The sequence below is a fragment of the Chanodichthys erythropterus genome, chromosome 4, assembly GCF_024489055.1.
Source record: "Chanodichthys erythropterus isolate Z2021 chromosome 4, ASM2448905v1, whole genome shotgun sequence".
Classification (NCBI taxonomy): Eukaryota; Metazoa; Chordata; class Actinopteri; order Cypriniformes; family Xenocyprididae; genus Chanodichthys; species Chanodichthys erythropterus.
Genome location: NC_090224.1, coordinates 16,627,501 through 16,639,284, shown reverse-complemented (window position 1 = coordinate 16,639,284; position 11,784 = coordinate 16,627,501). Strand labels below are relative to the sequence as shown.

Below are 11,784 nucleotides of genomic sequence, written 5' to 3'. Positions count from 1 at the left end.
GTTGGCAGGATGAAGAAATGGCAGCCGGCGCGCTGTGGTGTTGGCAGTGACCAAAATGGCTAATTTATCGATAGGCCACCGCTCACACGTACACATATTACTTTAATATGAGGAGTATACCTTAAAATCTGATAGATATTTAACTAGGAACGCGTTTAAAGACTTATACGCATGGCTTTACTGTATGAGATGGTGTGGCGGTTTTTGCACGCGCTGCTCTATGTCCAGCGCGCGCTGGTCGCCTGGTTCCGACTCCACATCTGGAGATGGAAACGGGCAGTTATGGGCTTATTACTGCCCCTTGCCCTCGGCTTTCATAATCAGAAAAAGGCTGGACCCATAGGCAAACGGACCAGCCGCCGGGTTCGCTGGGGAGCCGAAGGCAGGACGTTAGAGAAGCTGCCCCTACATGTGGGGTTATTGATCACTGAGGAGGAGATACATTACACCGACATTGCCAATCTAGTGGTCTGGTGCATGGCAGTGGGCATCTCATATGTCAGTGTTTATGATAATCAAGGTAAGACCCATAGAGATTCTGCACTGAATAAAAGGAAGTGAATTGCTGTCACATGCATTCAGTCACCTGAATCATGACACATTTAAAGTCTTAGTGATGAATTTTGTTCAGATATGATTGCATTAATGTTGGAGTCAAATAGTATGGTTATTGTTGAATAGTTTCGTTTATATGAGATGCTTAAAGAGTTTATAATATAAACTAACGATATTTTATAGCCAGAATCTATCTCTTGTGACATGCACCAAAACCTCTTATGCCTTGATATTGAGTATGAAACTAGACTTTATAATATACGTATAATAATATGTTTCTTTGAAACCTTTAAGGAGGTTTTAAAATAACTATTACTCAAACTTTTATTCTCATCTTCATAATGTTAGTGTCCATTTCAAAACAGTCTCTTTCAGCTCAGTATATTTCGCAATGAAACTGTGATTTGATTTATTGCGTATAACCTTAGACATATATTTTATGACTGCCAAAATGTGTGGTAAGGGGGAACAGAGATATGAATCACATTGATAATAGTGATTCTTATGTGTTTTTTTCTTTATGCCACTATGGAACAAGAAACCGAGTAGCCACAGTGGTTCTCAACTAGTTTTTCTTCAAGATCCCACTCATGTGACATTTCCTCAATTAGCCTCAAATGTCGAGTCTAAATTTGCCTTCTGAAAGTGTGAAGTAGCAGACAACAGATTTAGTAAGACTCCAGCATCTGTTGTGTCGGTGACTTCACAGCAAGTTTTATTTTTATTTTTATTTATAGTAGTTTCTAACTTTCATGGATGAAGAACATGGAGATTTTCACTCATCATTCACTCATCTTTAGGTCATCATCTCTTTGTCACTCTTGTTTCATAGGTGTCTTCAAGAGGAATAACTCCAGACTCATGGAGGAGATCCTGAAAAAACAGCAGGAGTTTTTGGGAATAGACAGCTCCAAATACTCAGTGGAGTTTTTGAAGAATGGTACAGATACACAAGAGCATCAAGGTGAGGCTCAACCTGAGAAAATGACTTGCTTTTATTTGCGACACCCACTGTGGGTGGACGGCTGTACAAACTGGTTGGATCAGAAGATTTCGTTTATGATGACTGCCGGTTTTGTTGCTTTATGTTCCTCTGTGATGGAGCATAATGATGAGTTGTTTTGTCTGTATTCATGACTTTTGGTCAGGAAACGCAGGTTGATTCACCTCAGGCTTTGTGTGAAAATGCAGAACTGTTTATGCAGTTTTAATCTGGAAGTATTCATTGTTACCAAACTCTCTAGGTCAGGAAAATTTTGCTTTTACAAATGTGCCTTGAGCAAGTAATCTCTTAAAGACCAGGTGAAACCGAATCCAGAGTGACACAGTGATACATGGGAAAACCCGCTTTGCTTATTGTTTTACACCTACTATATTTTTTAGGGCTCAAGAATAAGGACTTTTTTTCTGCAAATCCAGTTGGACTAATAGTTCAGATTTTGCCCTGAAAACATATTTATACAGTTTAAAAGTTTGGGTCAGTAAGATTTACTGAGTAACACTTAGTAATTTATCAAAGATACATTAAATTGTTTAAATGTTACTATAAATTATTACAGCTACCTTATTTTGAACTTTCTATTCATCAAATAATCCTGAAAATTAAAGGGGTGGTTGATAATGATTTCACTTTTTTAACTTTTAATTAGTGTGTAATGTTGCTGTTAGAGCATAAACAACATCTGCAAAGTTATGATGCTCAACGTCCAAAGCAAAGCGAGATATTTCCTTCTAAAGAATTCTCTGTTTAAGGACTACAACAAATGGCTGGTAGGGACTACAACAAGCTTCTTCCCGGATTTGTGACATCACTAACCCTTAAATTTACATAAACCCTGCCCCCAAGAACACACAACAAAGGGGGTGAGGCCATGTTATAGCAGTACAGTACGCAACACAAATGCAATAGCATGTCATAAAAGCAAGATGACAAGTTATTAAAACCGTAATTAAACTAAACTATACCTGTTTTATCTTCATGCTGCATATATTCTCCAGCTCTAGGCATCATAAAACAGTTCCCACATGAGCAATTTACATATTATCGCGACAGACTATGCTAATCAATGACTTTAAGATAGTTAACTCCACATCAGCTACATAAATTCATCAACTAACCATTCAGAAACGTCCTGGTGTATTCTACATGTTGTCACTTCTTCTTGAGTCTCTCCATCATTGTCCGACTTGGGTTTGAACATAAAAGGCTGAACATTTTCAGTGAGTCTGCGTGAGGTAATCGGAGCTGCTAACGCAAGCTCTTGAAACTCCGCCCTCTTCTTGGGAGCAGCAGCTCATTTGCATTTAAAGGGACACACACACAAACTGAGCTTTTTTTTTTTGCTCACCCTCAAAAAGTGACAAATTTAACATTCTATAAAAAAGATCTGTTGGGTATTTTGAGCTAAAACTTCACATACACACTCTGGAGACATCAGAGACATAAGCCCCTTTTCCACCGCAGGAACTTTACCCAGGAACTAGGGACTTTGGGCTGGTACTCGGTGTGTTTCCACCACAGGAACCAGGAACTAAAAAAAGTTCCGGGTAAAATTTCCCCCTCAGAAAAGTCCCTGATGGTGAGGTGGTACTTTTTCAAAGTTCAGGATCTTTCTTGTTCACGCCGCATTTGATTGGTCAACTCCACGCAGCAGTAAATTCCATAATAACATTCTTCACAACTCTGGATAATTTTGATTGATTGTTTTCTTACCAATCTTGTTCTTTCTGCCCGATGGCGCGTGTTCGTCCCAGCCATCTCATTCGTCCCAGCCATCGATATCGGCAATTGCTGATAAGACACATTGTCTCATTTTATGTCGAATTACGAGCTTTCTGTATACGCTTTACTATCAGCGCTCGTCTGTTTTCTGCCGTTTGGTTCATTATTTCTTTAGTAAACCAATACACCATGAGCAGAAGCAGCATTCCTTGATTCTCCTCCATACTGCTTTTTCTGTTGCACAAGAATGATTACGGTCCGTCACTGACAGGAAGAAACAGTTGCGCGCAGTACTACTTCACCGGACAAATTAGCCTAATCTTCACGGTACTTTAGACCGCGTGGAAACGCAAAAGGCAACAGGTCTGGGGGGGACAAAAAGTTCCTGGGAGAAAAGTTCCTGGTACAATTGTTCCGGGTAATTTCGGTGGAAACGCGGCTTTATTTTACGTAAAAGTGGCATTATATGACCCCTTTAAGCAGCACAACTGTTAAACATTGATATTATTATTATTATTATTATTATTATTATTTATGTTTCTTGAGCACCAAATCAGCATATTAGAATGATTTCTGAAGGATCATGTGACACTGAAGACGGTAATGAGAGTAACATAAAAAATCTTGGCGACCCTAAACTTTTTTTAAAATTATATTGTATTTTGTATTCTTTTTTACTTTGTATTTACCTTTTAGCTTTTTTCGAACCTCTGTCACTACTGCTGTGACTGTGACTGATAATTGTATCCCTCACTTTTCCATCTTCAGTAACATATTAAAATATCTTTGTAACTTTGTATGGGCTTGCTCACAAGATGTGAAATGATTGCTGTTTTTAGCTCAGTCTGTTCGCACGTCTGTCTTAAACGGGTAGACTGTGACTTCATGTTTAGTCACTTGTTCTGATTTTCTCAATTTCTAAATGAAATATAGACCTATGTCCAATTGCCCATGCATCGCCTTGGTCTTTTTTAATGTTTTGTCCAAACATTACTTAATAAGCCATTTTCTTCTGTCTTTCTATTATAGTGTTATCTTGTCAGTCAGTGGTGAAGGTCTTATCTCCAGATGATGGGCGGCTCAGTATCGTCCAGGCAGCCCAGCAGCTCTGTAGGGCCGTCGAGCAGAAGGAAAGGACATCCAAAGACATTGATGTCACTGTGCTGGACTCATTACTCAGAGGTGAGTTGTCTGTCAGCTGACCATCAGCGCAGTCCTGTAATTTGATTCCAGTCAAAAAAAACAACAATCCACATTGAGTCTTATGTATATAGGGATGCACCAATAAAATGATTTTTAATGTTGTATTCAGTTTGCCAATTTAATTATTATTAATATTTTTATTTATTTATTTATTTATTTTTATTTTTTTTACAAGCAAATGGGCCGGTTTTGATAATGGCAGCCTTTTTTTTTTTTTCTTAAAGCAAATTTATTTGTTGTTTATTTGCTCTATTACAGGCCAAACTGGCCTTAAAAAATCTTTACTTATTTAAATTTAGAGGCAGCCACTGCATTTTAATCATGATCTAAACAAAGATGATTCACACATGTAGCATGAGCAGTTGTTTTTCATTTTAAAATAGATTGTGTCATTTCACTATTTTAAAGTAAAAACAGAATGATCTGACTGTAGCTTTGTGAAATTATGCTACATAAAACATACCCACACAAAACAAAATCAGCAGATGGACTGAATAAAAAAAAAGCAAATTCACTCTCCGACAGTAGGTGGTGCTTGTGGAACAGCAGTGCTCTGCTCTGTTAAAATGCTCTGTTATTTTGACAAATAAATAAAATATAGTATCTGGTCAATAACTTTTCCCTTCTTCAGTAAAGAATGCTGATGGGGATAAGAAGAAAAGGGGACAAAGTAAAGTTTTCAAAATGACTTGAGAGATTGCGAGGCCAGTGAAATAATTCATGGGATATTGTTTAGGCTGCCATGTCTGTTTTTTTTTTTTCACACTACAAGAGCAGAATAAAAAGAAAAACCTGCAGTGCAGCTCTTGCTAAGACTATAACCTGATATCAAACACTGAAAATACTAAACGTTACAATATTTTACTAACCAATTACACTGTAATTTGACATCTCTTTATAGATGCCAAATCTATCTTGACTCTTCAAATAAATTTTTGTGACTGAATCACTGAATTATAACTCATTCTTGTCACTGAATTGACATTTTAATATGTAAATATTGGACAATAATATTTAATTTAATATAAATTATGATTAATATTAAATATCATTACTAGATATTTATATGAATATACTATTTATATTATTATTTAATATTATTTATAATAGCAATAATATTGGATGTATCAAACCAAAATCTGCTTACAGAAATGGAAAAAAATATCTGGAACATGATAATGTCAGATTACAAGGGACAAAATGGAAAATTATCAACTCCTGTCATCAGATTTACTCTTAAAGGTACACTTTGTGATGTTTTTTTCCGCTAGAGGTCGCTAGAAGCCTATTCAAAACAAAGGCGTAGTTTGATGACGTAAAGTTTTAGAGTGGAAACTTGGGACATGTGGTCTCCATCTCAATGGACGGTGCAAAAGAATAGGGATTGGAGTCTGGAAGAACTCATGTTCGTGGATGCGATTATTAACGTTACTGTAGTATGAAGCAGAGCAGGACCGAGTGTTGCGGGAGCTGAACGAGGAGCTGGAGCGATTGATCAACACACGCCTCACGAGCAGCGGGACTTTTATTATGACACAGCCGCCGGCGCCGCTTCCGCTTTTCCGGTCATGAGTTTACGGGAGCTTTACTTGTCGACAGAACCAGCGGCAGATGGTAAACAGTAATTATGTTCCATAAATAAGTAACACAATCCACCATAAAACGTGCAAAAAGTAAATAAGGAACTGCTTGAAGCAAGCTAGTGGTTTGATGGATGCTAGACACTACTTCCGCATTTGTCCACGGCACTGTTGTCATGTGGTTTCTACGTCAGTAAAGGCGGTAACAAAGGTAACTGACGTCATTGACAGGCGACTGCACTGCCCCGTGTCACTGTTTAGAATGGGAATTTTCTCATGATTTACAGGTAGTTGAAAACATTAGAGATATTGTTTGTAATCAGCTGGACAAAATATATAACACTAGCCTAGTGGTTTTTGGATATTTTACTGCAAAAATTTTACATATTGTACCTTTTAATTGCAACAGAGGAACATGCATTTTCTGCAAAGCTGCTTTGAAACTCTATGCATTGTGAAAAGCGCTATAGAAATAAACTTGAGTTCAGTTGAATCAGAGTGAAGGTGAATATTTATAGCAAAACCTCTGATTGCAACAAAATTTGCATCATCGCTGCTCTGTTATTGAAGCTCGTTGAGCTCACTCATACTTAGTGGTGGGAATCTTTAGGCACCTCATGATCCGATTCCGATTCTGGGAGTCATGATCCGATTTTACTGAAGGTTTGAGCGTTCAGAACCTTTGTCTGCTGTTTCTATGCTCTCAAAGATCATTTGTTACAAGACGAGCCTGTAGTGTTCTCAGTATTCATCTTCAGAAGCCCCTCGGGCTCAAAGAGCTGTTTTTCCGTTCCACTGATGACTTTTTTTTTTTTTCATGCAGAGTCTAAGAACATACCTGACCCAGACCTGGTGCTGAAGTTCGGCCCTGTGGAAAGCACACTTGGTTTTCTTCCCTGGCACATCAGACTAACAGAGATTATGTGAGTATGTTTATATATTTCAGCACAAACTGTACAGAATACAGTCAAGGTCTTGAAGTTCTTGAGACCACATTGAAATTTAATTTAAACCTAAGAAATAAATAGTTAATTTAAGATTTCGTAAAAATGTCCAACAAAGAAATATTTTTCTTTTTTTGTGAGAGGGATATTGTGGGATTGGTAGCATAGAGTGTGTGCTTGGACTTAATTGAGTTCAAATATTTATGTGTGAGTGCGTACGGTGGCGTTTTGCCTGGAGAGTTCACTTGAATCCTTTTGAGAGATTATCAGCACAGATTAACAACTAAACCTGTCTACGCTGGCACACTTTTCACTGGAAGCTTTCCAAGCGTGCGTGATGACGTGTACAGCTCTGTGAGATCACTGCACACATATGGACTTGCACCGCATTGCATCATGCAGCCATCATCACTGTACTGCCCTGAAGTCTGACATGCTCCATTTTAACTGTTTTAAATGGCAGTTTCTGTCTAATTGTCCAATGAAGAATGCACTTTTTTTTTTTCAATTTTGAGTTGTTCAGAAAATGTTGTGTAAAATTAGTGTTTTATTTAATTTCGGTTGGTCTGTATATTCATTTGTTTTTAGTAACTTTTAATGCAGGTCAGTCTACCAGCAATTAAAACAGATGGAAAAAAAAATAATCAAGGAATTGGTGAATTTTAAATTGAATTTTAAAAGTTAAAGAATATAAATGTCTTTTTTCCCCACTCAACTTCAATGTGAGAGACATAATTTGAATGAATTTTCCCTTTTAGTAATATTTGTTATATTATATTATATTATATTATATTATATTATATTATATTATATTATATTATATTATATTATATTATATTATATTATATTATATTATATTAAAGCTAACCATGAATTTGCATTTTTCAACACTGTTATTTGTTTGTGTTTCACTAGAGGGCAGTGTGGCACTGTGCTGTTTCACTGCATTATTAGGAAACTTGATCATCTGTTTAGTTTCCCTTCTATGTGTCATGACTGATTCAGTCTTATAAGCCTTGAATGGTGTTTGTTTGGTGCCTGATATCACATCTCTGGACTGTTAATCAGGGCTGTTGCACTAAAAAAAAATTATATTTTGATTTTATCAAAAGTTTAAGTGATTACACACAATTGATTTATAATTAAGCATCTAGATTTCATTTATGTAATTGGCTAGCTTCTGATTATCTGCTCAGCTACCCTGAAGAAACTAATATAGTCCAACCACATCTTTCATGTTCATTCCACTAAAATTAAATGCACACATTTGGAAATTATAGACATTATGTAATTCACTTATGTATATGCTTTTATATACATACAAAAATAGTACTTTTTATTCAGTGAGTAAAAAAAAAAAAAAAAATGTTTTCCATTATTTTTTCAAATACATTTTTTAAATGTTAAAAAATATATATTTTTTAACTGGCGTGTTGCTAAAGTACTTATTCTCTCTCCATTTTTCTGTCCTCTCCACCTGTAGCTCAATGCCGTCCCACATAGACGTCTCTTACGATGACCTGTTCGGTGCTCTGCAGTGCTATGCGGTGTGTGAGCAGCGGCTAGGCAAGTGAGGAACAGTCTGCAGAGAGCGAAACTGGGACTGGGTCCGCACAGACAAGGAACTGAACGAGCGAGAGGGGATGGAGGGGGTCCATCCCTCTCTTCATGTTTACGGTACAAGCACTGGAGCCTCAGCGCCAGCAACACGCTGCTGCTGCTCTTCTCCGCCCGGATCATCTCTGCTCCTCTCCGCCAAGGCCTGCTGGGTGTCTCTCTGTGTGTGTGATTATGCTTGTATGTTTGTTTGTGTATGTGTGAGTCTCCAGTGAGTAGCTGCACTCAGAAAAGGACACGAGCGCTGCCCTAAGTAACGCCCACCAGCAAGCCGGTTGCGAAGAACGTGAAAGGAAACGTGGTTAGCCATATGGTGTAATTTTTACCGTCACTCTTTTCCTTTGCCATATCTCTGGACACATTCAAATGATGGCAGTCTGTGCCAGTGCACTGAACTCTGCAGAAGTTGCATACGGTCATCCGTCTTTCATACCGTGACTTTTGAGCCGTTGGAGAGGGAAGCAGTATAATGTACTCTTGGTGAACTATCCGATTAAATGTGCTTCTAGTTGCACAGCTGCTCTCAGATGGTGCAATCTTGCGAGGGTTTTCCGATCGATGAATCTTCTGCATGCCCAATCTGTCTTATTGCAACTTCATGCTCCCATGAAGGCTTTCCAAGCGCGCTGTAAATGGTTGTTTGTAATTGTGTTGTTTGAATGTGCGCGTGCATGCCACAAATGACACCAATTAACATTAAACCCTGAAGTTTGTAATTCTAAGTGCGTAAAATGATTGCTCTGCATTGTCACCCCTCCGAAAGCTCTCGCTGTTAGTAATGGCTCGTGGCGCTAATTATGTTTTTATTTGATTTTTATTTGTCATCAGTAAAAATTGTTTCATTCATAAGTCTGTTGTTTTTCTCAGTCGATATCTCTATGGATCAGAAATGTTACATATTAATATTTCGTGAGATCCCTGATTTTTCTTTCACAAAATGCCACAGGCTTTTCATCGTTCAAGGCCCCAATGAAGAAGTCTTAAATGTGTAATTCACTGGTTGCCATTGGAAGGGTTTGTTTGCTAGTGTCCAGCGTGAATGTATAATAAACGTTACTGAAATCCTTTAGCGGTAGTCATTCTGAGAGTGGCATTGATTCTTCTGCAGTGGAGTCGACATGAAAAGAGGAATGATTTTCTCTTACAACTTCGTTCTGACACTTCCTGCTTCTGACTGATGTGCGTATTTTTCTTTTAACTTGAATTTCATCTGACAGTTCTTCATCTGGTTGGCACTTTTATCTAAAGTGACTTGATTTCAGGCTATATATTTTATCACACTGCTCCCTGGGAATTGAACTCATGACACTGGCATTTCGAAACCACATTCTCTAGCAGTCACAGGAACTGTACTGCAGTATTGGTTACTCTTTAAATATTTCTTTATATGTTTGGAGTTAAGATTTTAAAACATTTTTTTGAAAGTCTCTTATGCTCACCAAGGCTGCATTCATTGATCAATAATACAGTAAAAACAGTTATATTGTTAAATAATGCAATTTAAAATAACTATTTTCTCTGTTATAAAATGTAATTTATTCCTGTGATGCAAAGCTGAATTTTCAGCATCATTACTCCAGTCTTCAGTGTCACATGATCCTTCAGAAATCATTCTAATATGCTGATCTGCTGCTCAAGAAACATTTCTTATTATTATCAATGTTGAAAACAGTTGTTGCTTAATATTTTTGTGGAAACCATGATACTTTTTTTTTTTTTGTACAGGATGCTTCACAAAAAACAGCATTTATTTGAAATGGAAATTTTTTCATAACATTGTAAATGTCTATACTGTCATGATTTAACGCATGCTTGATGAATAGAAATATTAAAAGTAAAACAATTTTACTTACCCCAAGCTTTTAAACAGTAGTTTTACTAGGGATGCATGATATATCGCAACCATATCAGTTTTTTTAAACTAGTATCAACTGATACTGGATATAGAATTGTGTGTACTCATTTCCACTATTATAAATATTAGATTTGTGTCATATGCACACCAAAAATCGATCTTTAAAAGCACTAATAATTTAATAACACTGTTAAATATAATCTTTAACAAATCTCAAAATGAAAATCACTTTTTCCATATAAAGTTGTGCTTAAATTCACTTAAAGTATTTAAAATGGTTTAATTTTAATGTTTGTGTTGAATTTTATTTAAACAAAATATTATAGTATTTTTACACCACTTATCAACCATAACAAGAAAAGAATTACAGCCAGAACTGTAATGTCGGTGCATCCCAATATGTTATCCAAGTTGGCTACTGTTAAAAAATCTAAAGTCAAGGGTGACAACCAAAGGCAACATTGTTTTTTTTGTTGGGGGAAGAAAACAAAAAAAACTTTTGGAAGGAGTGGTTTATTTAAAAAATGTTGTAATTTACTCACTGTTATGTTGTTCCAAACTTGTATGACTTGTCTTCCGTAAAACACAAAAGGAGAAGTTGACCAGACTGCTTTTGTCAATACAATGGAAATGGATGTTAAAGCCAACTATGGTGGCACATTTCATCATCATCAACAGAGATCATTGGAAATTGTGACCATAGTTGGCTAACGCTGCTTTTGGGAAACGGGCAAAAAATATACCTGTAGTCTATGACCCTAGCATATATATTCCAATTCGCCTAAAGCCACACAAAAGTTTGTGCGAGGAACACAAATTGTTTTTCAAAATGGGAAATCCTGATATCTGTGGTCACCATCCACTTCCATTATATGCAAAAGAGACGCTTAAACTTCATACAATAAATAACTCATTGCTGTTCTGCGGAACAAAGTAAGTTATGTGGGTTTCAAAATTATGGGGGTGAGTAATATGCATTTACATTTTTGGGTGAACTGTCACTTTAAATTCCTATTCATGAGCGGTTGATGTAACATCAGAGCTGAAGGATGGGGGTCATAAATTCCTCCTGTTCATATTAAACACCTCCATGTCCAAAAATGCCACTTCTGAAGTAGTTCACACATTTAGGTCAGGGAGGACAGGAGGCGTTATGAACATCTGAGCCTCCCATTACATCCTGAGACTTATTCATGGCTTCTGCCGGGTGTCATTTACTCCTCTTTTTGAGGTAAAAGACTGTGAAAGTGGCTATTTTACGAAGAAAACTGCCATAACTGGACTTCATTTGTTTAATATCTATTACTC

At 36.9% G+C, this 11,784-nt stretch overlaps 1 protein-coding gene across 1 annotated transcript; it reads left to right on the top strand.

Moving 5' to 3' along the window:
• Positions 1–10,488, top strand: nus1 (NUS1 dehydrodolichyl diphosphate synthase subunit). Its single transcript, XM_067383184.1, has 5 exons — positions 1–520; positions 1,388–1,519; positions 4,307–4,459; positions 6,884–6,983; positions 8,488–10,488. Exons 1-5 carry the CDS (start codon positions 172–174, stop codon positions 8,576–8,578), a joined length of 825 nt encoding a protein of 274 aa, XP_067239285.1. The 5' UTR covers positions 1–171; the 3' UTR covers positions 8,579–10,488.
• The last annotated feature ends 1,296 nt before the right edge of the window (positions 10,489–11,784 follow it).

Coding starts and splice junctions, on each gene's coding strand:
- nus1 (XM_067383184.1), top strand. CDS start 172: ATGGCTTTACTGTATGAGATGGTGTGGCGGTTTTTGCACGCGCTGCTC. Junction 521..1,387: donor CAGTGTTTATGATAATCAAG/GTAAGACCCATA, acceptor CTTGTTTCATAG/GTGTCTTCAAGAGGAATAAC. Junction 6,984..8,487: donor ATCAGACTAACAGAGATTAT/GTGAGTATGTTT, acceptor CTCCACCTGTAG/CTCAATGCCGTCCCACATAG.